This window comes from Manis pentadactyla, chromosome 13 (genome assembly GCF_030020395.1).
Source record: "Manis pentadactyla isolate mManPen7 chromosome 13, mManPen7.hap1, whole genome shotgun sequence".
NCBI lineage: Eukaryota > Metazoa > Chordata > Mammalia > Pholidota > Manidae > Manis > Manis pentadactyla.
The window spans coordinates 77,923,015-77,941,770 of NC_080031.1; the positions used below are offsets into that span (position 1 = coordinate 77,923,015).

Consider the following 18,756-nt stretch of genomic DNA (forward strand, 5'->3'; position numbering starts at 1 on the left):
TCAAACTCTGCAGTTGTTGAGGTTTGAGATTAAATGATGCAGTTACTCCTACATATTAAAGTGCTATTTATACTTTGTCTGCATGTGTAGGACATGCCTGGGGGAATGGAAACTTAATTATACACATCCAGTCTCAGTGAAGTTTGTTGCGATTGTGCTTTAAATGGCTGCAGACAAATTCTGACTTTGGGAAATGAGTCTCTGGGGACCCGATCCCCTTTTCCTTTCAGCACCTTCTGCCCCCTCCCTGTCCCTACCGCCCCCGACCACTGCATATTTTTGGAAGGGGGTTGGGAGAATCTGACAAAATCCTTCATAGGAAAATCTCTCTTGTAGGACTATTTGCATTTTGAAAGAGAATCTAGGGAGAAGGCAGTGTTTAACTCAAAGAAGTGCACTTTTGAAGTAGTCGAGAGAGCAAAAGGTGGAATCATGCTTTCTCTCAAATCCCACGCGGTGGCTGACTCTGTGGACACACAGAGCACGATGCTCTGTGACCCCTGGTGATCTATGTTTCTAGAAGCAGCTGGAACCAGACAGACCTGGGATCAGACAATAGATGCACAAGGACACCACATGTCTTTGAGCAAATTACTCCTGGCAGCCTCAGCTCCTGCACTTGGAGAGAATGAGATGAGAGCGTCCTGCAAAGGAACCGGGTGGTGCTTGACAAACTGGCCCTCCCCAGCTCCATCCTGCCACTCCACAGATGTGTGCCCCAAGGGGCCCCCGCCAGAGTGAAGGCCACCCTCACCACGGACTAGCCACTCTGGGCCTCAGTTTCCTGGTTTGTAGAAGGAGTGTTTCAATTCTCTCCCAGAGGGCGATGATTACAGTCACTGAGATAAAGCATATGAAGTGCTCAGTACACTTAAGGCCTGGCACTTTGAAAGTGCCAGGTAAATGTTAGCTGCTCCTTCAGCAGACATTTTCAGTACTGCAGTAGTCACAAGAATTTCTATAAGTGTGGGGGAGGAAAACCTTCCCTCTTATTTCCCCATCCAAAGTTTCTGTATTCCATGATCTGCCCTGTGCACTTTACCACAAACATTTCAATCATTTGGCCTAATGGAAGGGATCAGGAGTGTGGAAAATCTAAAACAGCAGCCCAAATTCTTGATGTTTAATGCTGTCATGTGGAAAGAGGAATGTTATTGATGGAATGACACCCATCCAAACAGCTGCACGGTCACATAACAATTCTCCCCGACTCTGGCATCACGGGCCCTGTTCTTGACAGCCTGGGACCCGGAGGGGAGGGAGCACCAAAGCCTCCCGCAGGGAAGTGACTTGAGGATTACCCACGGTTACTGTGCACATGTGGTCTTGGAAACCAGTCTCATCCCTTAAAGCAGGAGCAGCTTTTGCCTAAGGGAAGCCTTCAAGTCTCCTGTCGAGGTCTGTTGTAATTGCCTACATGCTTAAATTCAAAGAGAGCAGGGAATTTTCAGTGTAACAATCTCTAATATTATCACTGCATGCTTTTCTTCCACAACCTGGCAAGCTTTAGAAATTCCACAGTTAGAGATTCAGTCCTTTGACTCAAAGCACGGACTCCCTAAGAGATCCAAGCTAAAATGCAGATTCCCTAGATGGGTAACATGCATGCAAATTAACCATAAATTTAGCTCATATCCTAGAAATGAGGTATTAAGCAAATACCTTTTCCTGGTGAGAGGAGTGGGGAGAGGGAGTAGGAAAATAGGCTACTCAGAGTCACAAGTTCAAGTGCTTTCAGGGATTGGGCAGACTGCCTATGGGGCAATAGGGAGTGGTACAGCCTGTGGTATCCTGGAGAGTAAGTCCCATCTAAAGATACATTCAAGACGTTTAAGAACTGTGTGCTAGTCAAGTAAAACACACCTGTCTGTTGGCTGAGATGGCTATTGGTCTATCCATTTACAATCTGAGATCCAGAGTGAGTAGCAGAGGGGATGCTTTTCTCAGGGGTAGCCTGGGTGTGATGCTGTAGAAGACAGCCTAGGTCGTGAGGAACCCAGAAAGGTCTTGTGTGATGGTTGTGTGCAGGGACTGCTGGCATGGACATGTCATGCCTGAGCATAGGGTAACTCTACCCATCGCCAACCACCACATGAGTCACCTGTGGAAGTCTCCAGAACAGTGCTGCCATTCTTGTGGGTCAAACATCTGGGAGCCAAACCTTCTAAGAATTTTACAGGCCACAAAAAAGCCCAGGATCCTCCACATCTGGAGAGTAGTTTTCAGAACTAATCAGTCTCAGTTCAAACACATCAGTGGGCAGAGAGGTCAAGAAAATGCTGCCACTCAACGGGTTCCTTTCTCACCCTGCCCCTGTTTCTGGACTAAAGTCAGATGGAATAGGCTTTGTGCATGCCAAATGGGGATCTGTCAACCTGACTTATTGCCCCAGAGAAGGGCCTGGGAAAAAGCCAGAAAACATTTCCCAAATAAAGGTAGCGAGTTAAGTACGCTCATTCCCATGGTTAGGGCCAGTTCCCGGTTCTGTGCCTAGCACAGTGCCCCGCACATTGCCTGTAATCAGGCACTTCTTCCCGAGGAACAGCGTCTGGCCTACAACTGCATCACCACCTGAGAGAGCCTTTCATCCAGATCCATTTCCATTTAGTGCTGGTCTCATCTCCAGCAGTCTCGGCTCTGTTTTCAGCAGATCCCTCGGCTTCTTTCTGTTCACGATGCAACTTTAGTTGGGATTTAGAATCCCATTGCTTTATTGGATTTTTTGTGAAGTTGAAAGATGTCTGATTAAACCCAGATATTCACGGACTGGCCATATACTGTGCTCATTCCCAGTGACGTGCTGCCAGATCCCATCTGAGAAACCAGGAGTACAGCCGCACACAGGCTGGGTCCAGGGGTCCTGAGACATGGAAGGATTGTCCTGTGGACCTTTCTTGTGGCCACCATTTTTTACTCTTGCACTTTGTGACTTGTTACAGAGTGATGATCGTAACAGATTTTTTAAAGTGCTTTAAGGTGGGTATCTTCTTCTAATTTACTCAAGCCTGTGGTTCAGGCCAACGGGAACTATTTCCCTCCCTGGCTGCTCTCTTACCTCCAGGTTCCTTGATTTCTCTTGGATTCAGGTTCATGAGTGTCCCCAAATGAACAGAGGGCTTATGGCTATTTTGATACAGGCATGTCATGATGTAACCTAAAAAAGTTTTAAAAATATTAAACTTTCTGCATTTCTTCTGTTGTTTCCAAGAAACAGGAAAAGCATGTTTCTTGAGGGAAAGAGCCAGGTATTTCATTTGCATACATATTTGGTAATCAAAAGGCATTTTTACATTTTGATAGGGCTACTTTGGCATGCCCTACTAGAATGGCCACTTTAAGAAACAGGCCAACTGCTTCAATGACAGGAAAGAAACCCATCAGACTCCTGCCATCCAGTGTACAAGTACACACTTCCTCTGGCCCCTGGCAGCAGAGAGGTGATTGTACTTGTGACCTTCTAGAGCCAAAGCTCTCAGCTCTCTCTTTCTCCCAGGAGAGAATGAGCCTGATGACCTTTGTAGTCCGGAGGGAGGTCAAAGATAAAGCCGAGGGAAATGTAAAGGAAGGAATAGTTGGAGGCACAGGGAGTCTGTCGGTATCCCTGAACTCAACTGGGGAAAGTGACTGACCTGGTATGTCTTTTGTGCACACGCTCACACACACACTCCTATACTAAGGACCTTGAAGTTCCTCGTACAGGAAGATGAGGAACGGGTGTCAATTATGTTTCAAACGGACCAGATGCCCTGCTGGTAAGCTGTGCATCTTTAGTGCAGTGCTCAGGCCCCGACCATCCAGGATCAGGCTTTTCTGGATGAAACTGTATGTGAATGGAGTTGCTGCCCTAGTGTAGTTGCTCTGGCAAAATAGTGAATGACTTGGGGAAAAAAAAACCGAAAACAAAAAACAATAAATCATTTTCTGATTTTTCTCTAGTTCTTTTTCTTTCTTCCATTTTCTTCTATTTTCTTTTTTCACTGAAGACTTTCTTGGGAGACAAATCCAATGGTTTAGAATCTAGATCACAAATATTCTCTAGTTCCAGGCAAAAGTCACTCCTAAATACAGTATTTGGTTTTGGAATTTCACCTGATGATGTGCACCACTGACTGAACTGACTGCATCGCATCAGCACGACACTGCAAAAGCCTCCACTGAACAAGTTCTGTGTGAGGGTATTTAATCAGCTTTATTGAGGAATGATAAATAAACCATGAACTGCACCCATTAAACATGTGGGGTGAGTTTTGATGGTTTTATGCACCTGTTGTGGCCCCACCATAATCAAGGCACAGAACATTTCATCACCCCAAAGATTCCTGATACCGTCTGTTCCTCCTCCCATCTCTAGCCTCTGGGTAACCCCTGATTTGAACTTTAACCACAACAGCTTAGTTTGGATTTTTTATCAATGTAATGTACTCCTTGGTGTCTACCTTCTTTCAGCATGATTCTGTTTCCTCCATGTTGGTGCAAGGAGCAGTAGTTGTTTTTATTGCTGAGTAATAGTCCATTGAATGGCAGTATGGTACTTGTTTATCTACCCACAGATGTTTTTATTTTCACCGAAGAGTGTGGTTCACTGCACACAGGCAGAGCCAGTTTGTCTCTCTCCAGTGTGGAAGGACCAAGTGGTTGTAGTATATGAACAGTAACAGTTGCATCATCCGGACCAGTCCTAGAATCATTCTGTCTCAGAGGCGTTAAGTCCTCATCCTTGCCCTTGGGTTTGCACACAGCTAAGACACTGCTCAGTACTTGCTTTGTTGCCCTCTGTCTGCCTGACTCCCACAACTGCACACTGCCTAACGGGACTGAGGCAGTGCTTTTAGCACAGAAAGTACTTGCTTCTAGTACCGTGTGTCAGCCCCTACCTAGCCCCAAAGCAGGGCTGGCTTCTAATGGCAGCTTGGGGCCAAGCCAAGGTGGGAAGGTAAAGGACATCTAGAAAAGATGCCAACCATCACCAGGCTTCTCTGGGTCTGACCACTCACCTTTCATTCCTATACTACAGGCTGCTCCTGGCTTTTACACTGCTTCTACTCCGTCTTCTCACTCTGGACTTCACAGCTTTTGTGTTAACATACACCATGATGTGAAACAGTCGTTGAACAGGTCATGCTGTTTGGAAGTTTGCTTGAGTGAGTTCTTCCCTCATCAGCACCTTGTTACCCATTCAATAAACTCACTGGCCTCTGGTCAAAGCACTTCCCTTTCTTCCTATCTCCAGCTCCTGTGGTACTGTTTCCTTAGCATGGTTCTTGGAGGTCTCGCTAATTTAATGAGTACTTTACATGCTCAGCTCCATGACTAAGGAAAGCTAAGGGCTGGGGTTCCCCACACTACCAGCACGTACTCAGTTGAAACGCTTACTGCTGGAAGAGAATAAAGTCATGGAGGTGGCAAAGTGGAGGACTGTGGCTCCTAGCCTGGGGAATGTTGTTGAGTTCAGTGGGGCTGGCAGGCTGCTTCATGGGGCTAGGGGCGGAGATAAATGAGGTCAGTATGAGGCCTTTATTCTGTAGCCACGGGGACCACAGAAATTCCTGATATCACATCAAACAGGCCAAATTTGGACAAAACATGGGGGCAAGTGCAGAGAGGAGCAGTTGGGAGACTGAAGATTGTATGCTTTGTTCGTCCAGCCCCGATGGGCAACACAGGACCCAAGGGATGGTTCCTTCCACGCTTCCCTCAAATTATCTGTCTGGCTGCCACTTTCCAACATAGGGTGTCTAATACTATTCACTACCATTTATTGTGAATTCATTTCTTAGCTAATGCAACCAAGCCAGGGAAGCAAGCCTGAACAATATTAAGATATCTGAAAGAGCTACATTTAGATTATTTTATGGTGGAAACAGACTCATGCAAAATCCTGTCCTCATATTATTTTTCCAGGCCTTTATTACTGCTTTTTAACATAGTGGAGCAGAATTCTAGGACTTCAATGAAGTTGTATCCCATAAACATTTAACAGAGATATACTCAGCTTTAAACAGTTGGCAAAATAAAATAGTAATTGGAATAATGTAATTTAAGGTACTGTAAATAGTTCACTTTTCAATGTACTTCTATGCTATGCAAAGCTATATTCATTCCCCAAATTAATTCTAATTCTAATTACTATGTATTACAATGTTGAACTGTATTATATACAAAGCCTTGAATGTCATCTTTTATCAGTTATTGAAGGAATATTCAGAAAGTAATTTGGGATCCACTTAAATTTTCCTTTTAGAGCTGATTTTATTACCTAATTCCTGCTTAAGTTTTGACTCTGGAGTTGATATTCTTTATTATTATCTTATTATTATAAAAATGACACAGCTCTACCACAAATATTCAAACCTTTAGGAAAGTATAAATATCAGCATAAAAATTACCTAAAGTTTCCCTTGGTTTGACCTCAGGATATATCATTCCAGAAATCTCTCTATCTATAGAAATATGTCAATAAATAGACATGCTGAAGTTTTTATAGGTTATCATCTTAGAATTACTAACAGAGGTATCATAAAGAAAAAATAAAGATATTTAATTTTACTTGAATTTGACAAAAATAAACCAAAGTAAAACCAGTGATATTGCTGAATTTCAGAAAAATCTTTCTTCACTAGAAGAATATTCATTTTTAAAGCACCCACTAAGTTAGAAAACAAAGATAAATTATTAAAGTCTAAATTATTAAAGATAAAAAGAAAAAAAATGAACTCCATGCTTTAAATTTTTTACTGCTTTAACTGACTGCCAAAAAAAAAGTGGAGAACAAATTACCATTGACATCTTTGCACCTCTCCTTCCCTGGTCATTTTTTTGTGTATTTTTATTTGTCAAGGCATGTTCTTTTTATAATCTTTTCTCTGACCAGAGTTTCTGTAGTCATTTTGCCTTAGTTCCATGTTGAAAGGTATTCACTGTTCAGTCTTACAGTCACAATTCCAATACTTCAGAGCTTTTTGGTTATTTTATCTTGATTGCTTATGTTTTATTAACTGATGTTTTTCCAAAGGGATCAGAAGTAGAGTGACTATATAATTTATCAGCTAAGCAGGGACACTTTAAAGAGTAAAAGAAGGTGGTGTTAAAATTACCAAGACAATTGGTATAATAGGGACTGTTTTAGGCAAAGCGGGACTAAAGATCACCCTAAAGCCAGAAGTGATGTATTTCATAAGGTCCTGTGTGCTTCAATTCAGTAATTTTTGAGGTATTTAAACGATGCCAGGTGGCTTCTTACACAAAGAAGCATCTATTTAAGAAGAAAGTCTAGTTCTGACCAAAGACTCAACAGCTCACTTCCTGGAATTAATGGGTAGGTTTTAAGGAGTTCACGAATCATATCCATATACATGTGCATTGTTTTGGGGAGATGACCATAGCAGACATTAGATTTTCAAAGGGGCTTATTGCCCCATAAATATTACTAATTTTTATTTCATCACAAATCTCCAAAAAGCTACCTCCCCGGATAATGTCCTAAATTCCCTGAAAATAATACCACACAACTATAACTTCACACTATTATTACTTGCATTTATTGTCAGATTAACAAGAAATGACTGTAGAGTGTAGACCTGTAAAATGCTAGCAATGAATTCTATTCTAGTTTCTATCTCCCTTGTTAAGATTCATGCGATAATATTTAATGGTAGGAATAGTTTTTCCTTCTGACCCCTTGGTATACTTATTTATGAGTTCTATTAGCTATTGAGTTGTGTGGGGTCCCTTCAGCCTGAGCTTTTTGGGAGGTCACTGAGAGCTATTTGAAACTATTAGAAATAAGTATCCTGGTCAAGGTTTTCTGGAAACTGTGTCCATGGCTCTTCTATCAATACCTCTCTTAAGGTTCTCCACCAAACCACCCTCTTTTCTATGCTTATCTGTCCCGGTTGCTTTAATGGCAGTAATACAGCTATTTATTTTAAATGGCAAAAATGAGGGCCTGGAAAATCAATCATTTGCACTGATTAGGAGAAAACTTGTTAAATGCCTAGTTCCCTTTGCATTACATTGTCCTGACCTAAGAAATTAAACATGAGGTGTTCCTAAAAGAGAAATGCCACTAACAAAAAGAACAAAAAATACTGCATGGAAAATAAAAAGATAATTCCAAGCGTGGCCAGCCAAATGATTGAAAACATATGAAAATTAGCAATTCAAGTTAAAAGAAATGCACACACATGAAACTTTCCCCAACGTATTCAAGTGCCTGTTTATATCCAGCCTAAATAGACTTTCCTGGAAGCTACAAGAACAAAAGCGAATTTGCGGTGAGCGCTGTGTGGTGCGTGCAGGTGCCGGGAGGTGTGCTCTTACAGGGAGGGCACACCTGTAAGAGCAGTCAGGTAGACTCCGAGATCAGCTTTTATAAAATCTTTCACCCCGATGTTAAAGAAGTAACGCCTCACTCTCAAAATATCTGGTATGTTGACAGGAAAGCTGTTAATCTAATCATTTACTCTGCAGAAACATTAGACTTATCGACTTCCTCTGAGCCTTCCTTTGACTCCACTTTCCTGGAACTGGTGGCCCCTGGCGAGGCCCATGCAGACGGCCCCACCCGCACCCCACGCCCGCCCTGGGCAAACCCTTTGCCATCCCCACCTCGCTCGACTGTGCCCGGCTGTGCCACGTCACATTTGCACAGTAGCCGAGAGGGGCCTCTGCCCTCCCGCAGGGCTGTGGTCTCTTCTTCCCGGCCTTCCTCTCGGACGTCCACTTCAAAGCACTAGAGAAACGGCCGAGGAGTCAAACCCTGGGAGCTAGGGGCACGGCGGGAACCACAGGAGCACCGGCGGGGGGCGTTTGGTTTGCTCTGCGCGTTCCAGCCTTACGTTTGTGAAGCTAGTGAAAATTAAAAGACGTTCTCCCTTATCTCCAGGGGACACGTTTCTTTCTTCAGGCGTGTGGGGGCTGCGTGCACGGCCCCGAGAGCATGGCTCAGGAGTTAGGCTGTTCAAAACCGAAGAACATGGACTATGTTTCAAGTTCAGCGGCAGTTCAGCCACAGATATGGAGTGTGGGGCAAGCTTAGGAAAATATAATATAGAACATGTTAGCCTCTTTATGGTATTAATTTTCTCCCACAGCTCTTTAAGTTATTTTTTGGCTGTCTTCTGGCCTCTGTCTCAGCCTGTTTTCTTCTAATGTTTCCTTCCAAACCTTCTGACAGTGTGACATGAATGTCTTCATTAATGACCCATGCCATTTAGTTTGCTTCTATGCTTGGTTACATACTGGATTTGGCTCATACTTTCCATATGGAATTTTAATAAATTCATTATTCCCAAAGTAAAAAGAATAACTTCTCATTTTTAATCTAAAAAATGTGCATTTAATTAATCTTTCAAGTAAATATATGTAAAAAGTAGTAAGGAACTTTGGGATATTTTGGAAATTATTGCTTCTGCTTTATCCTCTGAGGTCTTGAGCTCTCCAATATTTTTAAAGTCACATTTTAGGTGTTAGATCTGCTCTATGGCTAAAACAAGAAACGATGAACTATTTATTGTTTTGATGAATGTGGTCTGTTGACATGTTGCAGTATAGAATAAAAGAATAAAGATATTGTATCTCAACATGTTTTCTTAAAAAGCTTGGAGTATCCAGGGAGCAACTCCATTTTCCGCTTTGCTTGGTCTGTATGAACTGTGGGTTTACTCATCTAGAATTCATCCTTTTTGCCTGAGTATGCAGAAATCATAAATCTTTCCTTCTGAGTTTGATTTGGTTCTGTGCTCTTTCCAGTGCAGAAGTAACCCCCAATAGTCGTAGGTACAAGCAGGCTGATTCTAAAACATGCACACGTTTTACCCTGTTTTATTTCCTCAGAGGAAACCACACCACCAACTTATTCTCTCATGCCACTCAGTGCTGCTTAAGAACATTAAAAAGGTCATTTAATTCTGCCCTTCTTGCAGCTCATTTTAACTGGGTCTTTTCCATTATTTGGTGAGTGTTCTTCCCCAATTGAATCACTGTTGTGTTCCCCAAAAGGCCTAATCCCTGTTTTTTCACTATTCTGTTTTCCAGAATTCGAATCTCTACATTCTCTGAAGATCTGCCTCACACTTAAAAAAAATTCACCCTATATGAACGCTGCTTGTTCCTCACTTTATACACCCTTTCTCTAATTTCCTCTATCTCGTATTTCATCCCGTTCCTCAGAGGCAAACATCTCCAGTTACACCCATGATCACATCGCCTCCTGCCTCCTCTGAACATTTTATATGGCTTATTCCTTTCTTCTGAGACCTGCAGTTTCTCTCTCTGCTTAAGACACTCCTATCCTAAAAGCAAAACAAAAAATCTTTCTTCAGCCTTGCTTATCTCTCACATTTCTCTTCTGCAAACTTTTAGAAAGAGTCTTCCTCTTCTCCTTGACCTCATCTCTCACTCCTAACAATTTGGTCTCTAGCTGTATCACTCCCTTGGGCTATACTCTCAAAGTCACTATTACATAATTAATGGTAACCCAGTCTAATGGCCTTCTGGCACCCCCATTATCCTGTAGCATTTGACAAAGTTGATCACATCATTCTGGAAACCAGAAGTGTTTCATTCGGGATGGACCCTCCTCTCTCTGTGCCCTTTCTTTAACTCAAACTTGAACCTTTGCCCTTCAGGCTGCATTTTCCTATTCCTAGTGTCCATATTGTAGACATTCTCTCAGGAATTTTTCACTATACATTTCTATATCCTCCTTTTCTGGAGTTTTTGTAAGACCTAACGGCCTTATTCCGGTCTGCGCTTCCCCCCAGTGAGGAGACGAAGGCCACGGCAGATCGATGCAACAAGCAAGAGGTTTATTGTTATTCCAGCTAGCTGGGGTCCAAGTGTCTGCCCGACACAGGGGGTTTCAACAAGGACCCTGAGCACTTAGAACTAAGGGTTTATATAGCATTTTCAAAGCATTTAACTCATAGTAATTTCCCACAGCTATACATTATTCATACATCCTGGGTTAGGCAGGATAAGACCATTCTTTAATTGTCAGGGCGGATATACATCCTGGGGTTAGGCAGGATAAGACCATTCTTCAATTGTCAGGACAGATATACATCCTGGGATTCTTTAATTGTCAGGGCGGTTCTGCCTTATTCCGGTGTTTATGATTGATTAACTTGTTTTTCTAGGCCTTACCCAGCTCCAGTTTTTCTTTTGAAGTCACAACCTCAGAAAACGGTTTCTAGGCCCTTAAAATGGCTACTCTTATGCTAACATTTCTATTCTTACATTTTCATGGTTTTAAACATCTTTTCTGTGTAAATAGCTCTGAAACCCATTAATTGTGAATGATAGGTCTCTGTTTCCTAGTTCAGCTGAACTTACTCACATTTAAGTTCTACTACTATGTCAAATGTCACCCAGAACAGAATCTGAATTTTTGTCTCCTTCCCTAACCTGTTCTTCCTAATTTTCCTATTTCTGTAAGTGACATCACTTCCCTGTTACTTAGAGCAAAACCCTAGGTCTCTGTTGGACCTGTTAAGTTCCCTACCCAAGAGCCATGAATACTCAAACTCATAGATATGCTGCCCTGCTAGCTCTGTTTTGATACATTACTGCCAGATTAACTTTCTCGAAATGCACTTACAGGTTATTCCCCTACTTAACAGTGTCTTACCATTTACAGAACAAAATCCAGATGTTAGTGTTGGTTCACAGCATGGCTGCAGCCTATCTATATGATCTAGTTCTCAATGCCACACTGAACACCAAGCAGTTATTTGCTATTTTTAATATAATAATATTTTATATTACTTGCTGTTCTCTTCAGATTACTATCACTGATGCTTCACTCATGTGGTTTCCCCAGTCTCTAAAATCTTTCCCCTCCCCTCCCATTCTTGGGGTCTAAATTCTACCCATTCTTTAAATGTAACATCTTTAAAGTTTTCCTGATCTTCACTACTGGAAAAAATATTTCCAACCTCTGAGTTTCAATTACATTTTACTAATATAGCCACAAACTTACTTTCTTTTGCTTAGTGTTATATGAATAATTTTCCCCATCCTTTTACTTGTATTTTTATGTTCAAAAAAATGTGCTTCTTATAAACAAATGATAGTTGGGTCTTGCTTTTCTATCTAGTCTGTCAATCCATGCCTTTTAATTATGTTAGTCTACTTACATTTACTGCAATTATGGATATGTTTGAATTGAAGTCTATTACCTTGGTGTTTTAATTCTATTGTTCCACCCACTTTTTTTTTTCTTTTGGTTATCTGTTTTTCTTTTCCTATTTTTTTTGGGTAGTTATAGTAGTTAACTCATCAATTTTAAAAAAACATTCTACCTGTTGAATTTTTAGTTAGTCTCTTTGAATGTTTTTGTGTTTACTGATCACTACAGAGATTGACTTCATATTTAGCACATAATAATCTACATTTTAAATTTTAGGAAAATTCTAAGAGTTCTATGACAATCTATTTTCAATTCTTAGTCTTTATTTGTGCTCTTATTTACTATAACTTTACATATATATATATATATATATATATATATATATATATATACACTATAAACTCCATATTCCTTTATTTTTTAAAGAACCATAGTCTAAAGAGATTTTGTTATGTCTATGTACAAAAATTATAAATATTTTTTAAAAGATTATTTCAATTTATTGACCTGTTTACATTTTATACTGTTTCCATTCCTTCTTATAGAACCAGATTTCTGGCTGATATTTTCCTTAAGCATTTAGAACTTTTAGCATCTCTTGTGGAGCAACTCTGCTAGGAAGAATTCTTCCACCTTTTGTTTGGCCAAAGGTGTTTTTATCTTACCATCATTTTGGAAATATATCTTTTACTGGATATGGAATTTGGAATTGACATGGTAGTGGTTTTTTTCTTTATGCATTAAAAAAAATTCATTCCATTGCTTCCTGTCCTCCATTTTCTTTTTCTGATGAGAAGTGACCCCAAATTCTTATCATTGTTTCATTGTTCCTTGTATGTGTTGTTTCTGTTTTCTCTGATACTTTCAATTAGCAATTTTTAGCAGTTTCACTATTATGTGTCTAGTTTTGTTTCTTATTTAACCTGCTTGGACTTCTTTGAACTTTTCAGATATGTCTTTTGTTGTGTCATTTTTTTAAGCAAATTCTCAGCCATCATCTCCTCATCTATTTCTTCTGTTCCATTCTTTCTCTTTCTTCTGGGATCCAACTACATATATTTTAGACCATTTGGTCTATTTGATTTCTTCACTCTTTTTTCTCTGTATTACAGTTTGGATAATCTCTTTTGACATGGTTTTATACTTACTGATTATTTCTTCTGCCATGTAGACTTCTGCTTTAAAGTCTATCAAATGAATATTTCATCTTTGATATCATGTTTTTCATTTTAGCACTTGCCATTAGTTTTCTTTAATAATTTATATCTTTCAGACTTTTATCTCTCTGCTTTAATTTCCCATATATTCATACATTGTCCATCTTTTCCTCTAGATCTTTTAACATATTTATTGCAATTATTTTAATTATTTTTATGCAATTATTTTAAAGCCTTGATAATCCCATTACCTAGGCCATCTCTTGGTCTGGTTATATTTAGTGTTGTTTCTGATGATGATAGGCCTCATTTTCCATGTGTGTGTGTGTGTGTGTTTTGTAATTTCAATTGAGTGCTTAATATTGTGCATAAGAGAACCGTGGAATCTGAGGTAAATTATGCTCAGAAATGGTTATGCCTCTTCTTCTGTCAGGCTGTACGAGTGGTTGTGTTCAAGTACTTTATAGTTCAGTGAGGTCTGGACCTGTCTTTACTTTATGTCCAATGTTGTACAGGCTTTGAATTCCCCCACTGGGGAAGTGCCCTGCTTTGTACTTAATGTAAGGCCTGGGGCCAAAGGGCTCCTCCTGGTTCTCTTGTGGTATCCTTAGACTCCTGTGGACCCTACAAACCTCCAGCAGAGGGATTTCACCTTAGTGCTACCACCCATCCTTCAGTAAAGGACTACTCTTGTCTGGTACTAAGTACAAGACCTAATTCTTTGGATGTACCTTCAGATTTAGGCAGGCCCTGTGTTCTCAAATTGGTGAGACTTTCTTTCTGTCCTGCCTCTCTCTAGTGTTAGATGGTCACCCCTGTAATGGGTGTTAAGACCTGGTGGGTGGAAGGGTTTATAAGAAAGTCCCTGCATGCCTGCAGTTCAGGGTTCACCTTCAAGCTGTCTTTCCCTTTTCTCTGTGGCAGATAGCTACTGTCACATACTCATGTAAAGTTGTAATGTGGGAGATTTTCCCACTAAAAGGACTGCCTCAAACTTAGGCAGTCCTATTAGTTCATTAATTTACCTTGCAACTTTTGAGTCTCCAGCAGGTCAAAAATTATAATTCTGCAGATGTCTAACTTTTTCTGATTATGTAGGTGGAACAATGTTTCTTGTAACTTTACATATCTTAGACAGAAGCAGAAACTCCCTATTACATTTTATCCTCAACCTTTCCGTAGATGTCATTCTCTCGGAAACAAATGCTAAGAAAAGGATCTGAGTTTCCGTAGTTTATTTGGGAGATAATCTTAGGAAACTCCAGTAAAGTAGTAGAAGGAGAGAGAGGAGAAGAAGGAACTCTGTATCATGGGTTAATGAGCAACTGTGGCATAATCTCACTGGGAACTTCTGAAAGATGTAGAGAATCAGCCTTAGCGAGGAAGCTTGGTATTTATCCAACTCCCATTTGTGATTGGTCAGCTGCTCTGCCTGTGGGTGGAGCCTATTCCAGGTCAAAAAGGCATAGAGTCACAGGTGCTTGCAGTAGGAAGTTGTTGACATGAGGGCACAGCAGTGTCTGTTATAAATTCTCCAATGACACTTCCTATTTTATTTCTCAGGCATATTGGTGTACTAGAGCCTGATGGTAATGAGAGGATGATTCACACCTGATTTATCTTTGCATTCTCCTAGGATGAAGAATAGTCAGAAGACAATCAACATTAATTAAATGAGAAAATACACTTTATAAAGTACTAACCACTATGTCAAATTCTGGTTAACTCCTCTTTATTTCCTATCTTCCTCCCAAACCCACAACCTTACTCAAACCCCAATCACTCAAGATAACAGAGTTCTCTTAATTGCCAGAAAGCTTAAATTCACCAGATTGGCTGGAATTTTTTTTTTAAATATTGATTTCCTAGCTCATTTGAATGTATTATTGTCTAGAATACAATTTTTGAAACCTGAACTGTATCTAACAGCTACTTAATTTTACTGGCATCCAACGATGATCAGGCGTCCACTAACAATTGCTTGCTACATTTGCAGTCGTGAATATGGGGCAAAATCTATTGCCATCCATGAGCCACAATGTCTGAAAAAATGGCGTAATGAAAACAAGTTGTTGCCTAAAGAGTTGAGGAGACCAGAACCTAAGAAACCGGAAGTCAGGACCATTACTGGTAAGTTATTGGAAGAAAAAGACCTGAGGGCTATAGGAGGGGAGACTTTTCTCTCTAAATATGTAAAAGTAGAGGTACTCTTTTCTTGTTCAAACAACTGAAATCAGCAACATTTACTGTCTTGGTTACAGCCAAATAGGAAAATTATTTCTGGAATGCTTGCCCAGAATTTTATCTTCAGAGGCTGAGATGTAGAGCCTCTATAGCATGGCAAAGCTCCACAGGTTGAGGGACCCACTAGAATAACTGCATTTCCCAAAAGTTACTTTTGTATATTGCCAAGCATAATACTTGAAAAATAGGAAGCTTAAAAACCTTTGGGGACATCTGGAGATATATTTTCAAATATGAACGTGTCTTAGTGTTTATAGAGCAGGGGGGCCAAACAAATGCTTACAGGGTCCACCAGTCAAATTATGAAATTGAATAAATGGTCCATGTGTGGAAAAAGGGAAGGTGGGGACTATGGGGAGCTGGAGGGCACCAGCTCTCTCTAACGGGGACAGCTGCTACCCAGTGCCAGCTGGTGTTATCATTAAGAAAGTTAGCCCAGTGTAGGCATATCTCTCAATAATACAAAAGAAACTGGGAATCTAGACATCTTTATGAAATGTCCAGATTTTTAAAATTTTGTATTTAATACTTTGTAAAGCACAGCACAATCCCAATGAAACTGGAACTCCATCAACTGTCATGTGTGACCTCCTCACAAAACCTTGTGCGTACTTATTAGGGTGAGAAGGAAGTAGTTCAGAGAATGTTTTCCATGCAAGCTCAGATTTGTTCATCTTATTTCAACCACTGTCCTTTGCTCAGTTGATTCTCTGACTCCCCTGAAAGGAAACCATTCTGGGTTTTAAAAGTAGTAGTATTCAATTCACTGATTCCCTTTATGTAACATAAGGCATAGCCAGAAGGTAGTTTGAAGGTCATTTGGTATCAATTAGTTCAAAGCACTCTTGTTAGAGATGTGACTCAAAGAGAAGTATGTAGCAATCCACAGAATGGTATCTAGATCGACATGATAAAGTTCTAGAGGCTGCCACACCAACTATTCACAGTTCTTGCCAAGAGGAGAATTCTATGCACAGGTGGAAAAAGAACTCAAGATGAAAACATCGATCTATTGAAACTAGAGCATTTGTTCTCAAAGAGATTGTTTGCTTCATTGAAACTCTCTTCCCAGCAATTCTCATTTGGTGTCAAAAATGTCTGTTTCCTTCACATCTAATTTTTATCACTTTCCCTGTTGAGTATAATTATCACATGTTGGAAGAGGGAGGTGAGAGAAGCCCTGGGGGGGGTTCATTACTCTGTTATTGCCTATATATGGACATGGTAGGTCTGATGGCTACACTTCCCTACCACTGTCCTCTTGGCCCTCATTTTATTTCTGAAGGTGCCTTTCCTCTCTAGGCAAAAAAAATTCCCATTAGCATTTCTATCCCACAGACTTACTGTAGTCATAGAGTTCGAATGACCTTTCATCCAGATCCAAAGTCAGAGAAACTCCTATGCAAAAACCTTTAGCAATGTGATGAGTCACCATGGAGTGACAATCAGTGGCCACTCTGGAACCCTTGAGTCTCTGTGACAGCTCATGAGAGGAAGGAGAAAGTCAGTGCCATTCTTTTTTCAACAATTTTCAAAGCCCTCAAAAGACATATTCATAACCTGCATTGAATGTGATGCTTGCTTTTTCCAGAGGAGAAATACAAACTTGTGCAGGTTTCATTTCCCATGGAGCAAGAAAAAATATGAAGAGTAGGCATGCTAAGGAATCTAAGGTTTGTTATGTTGTGTGAACCCTTAGATAGAAGTCATCTGACAATTGCCTGGGTTTCAGTGAAGAAATATATGCTGTGGAAATGATTTTTTAAAACAACTGTAATATATTTCTGAGTGCCTGGCTACATTTGGTGGGGGGGTATGATGCCTATTTTGGGTGCTTCTAAGACAGTCAATTTAATGTACTAAAGTCATTCTATATAAATAAGGTTTATTAAAGCTAAATACCACAGTTTTTCTAAAATAGCCATATGCCTTTTTTCCTATGCTCTGCCAATGAAGATTATACATCTCTCAGCTGTCTTTGTTGTTTTCTTGAAGACATGTCTTTTCGTCAGATTAACTATTGAATTGTTTACATTCTTCACTTTAATTAGTTAAAGAATCTTTGAATTTATGTCCATAACGATGATAAACTTTTAGGATATAATTCATCTTAAAGTCACTCTCAACTGTCAGTGTTGGCCTGTAAAAACATTCCTCTGAAAGATTACAGAAGAGGAAAATACACTCTTTTCCCTTTGTAAGCTTATATTTAGAATTAACTGAAAGGCGGCCAGAAGTTATATTTGCAAGATAATAATATGTAAGCAAAGATGTTAATAATTAGTGAAGAATGCATCTCATAATACATAAAACAACGTCTTCCCCTTTTTAAAACACAAGGAGTAAAAACCTCAGGTTCATAGCTAACTTTACTCAACCCTTGAAAGAGTGAACAGTCCTTTTTTTTTTTTTTGGCGGAAGTAGTGTATTTTGTTTAAAAGCCTCAGTCAACAGGTATTTCCTGAAAATACTTTCCACAAAAAGTAGAGCCTGGTTCTCCAGAATAAAAACTGATCCATTTTATAATTTTTCTTTCCTTTTCTTTCTTTCTTTTTTGTTCTTTTTTCTTTTTCTCTTTAACTTTCCAGCCAAAGGTTTCTATGATCTCGATGCCTTAAATGAAGCTGCCTGGACCAGTTCCCAGAGCCAGTTGGTTCCCTGTGATATCTGTGGGCGTACCTTCCTGCCAGACAGACTGATGGTTCACCAATGGTCCTGTGAACCCAAAGTCGCCGAGTAAAGCCCTTTCTCTCCACTAAAGTGTCACAGGGATTCAGTCCTTTGGAAAGAGGTGGGGTTATGTCAGGAAGGAGAAAAAGGAGGTGAGGAGAGGAAAGAAGGAGAATTGGAATTCACCAAGAGCTGTCTTGTAGGAAAGCCCGGCTTGAGGCTTTGGTGGCGTGAGCATGAGCACAATGTGGTGGGTAAATGCTCTGCGTGCATGTGCAAAGACACACTGTGGGTGTGTCACATGTTGTCAGGCAGAATTACATGTGGGCTGCACCTCGTCAGAGCTGGCATTTTTGTCTCAAGGAAATTTCAGAGCCAATTTTTCTTCCCTTCTGTTTTCCTGAACAAGATTTTGAACCTCAAAATTAAGACTATTATTCAGTGACCAGAGGTTGTGGGTGGTGACTTGGGCAACAACTTAGTCCCCAGAAAAACTGGCTTCCTTCCCATCTCGTGCTTTGTGAGACAATGTGCCACTCCCTGTTTCCTCTCATC

The 18,756-nt window shown here is 40.3% G+C and overlaps 1 protein-coding gene across 1 annotated transcript in view; it reads left to right on the top strand.

Annotated features, from left to right (window-relative positions):
- The window catches only part of LOC130680316 (zinc finger protein 474-like), a 28,919-nt gene extending 10,457 nt beyond the window's left edge, over positions 1-18,462 (top strand). The window contains 2 exon segments of the mRNA XM_057490633.1: positions 15,237-15,417; positions 18,120-18,462. Coding sequence (XP_057346616.1) covers positions 15,237-15,417; positions 18,120-18,271 — 333 coding nt within the window. The 3' untranslated portion in view covers positions 18,272-18,462.
- Positions 18,463-18,756: the final 294 nt, after the last annotated feature.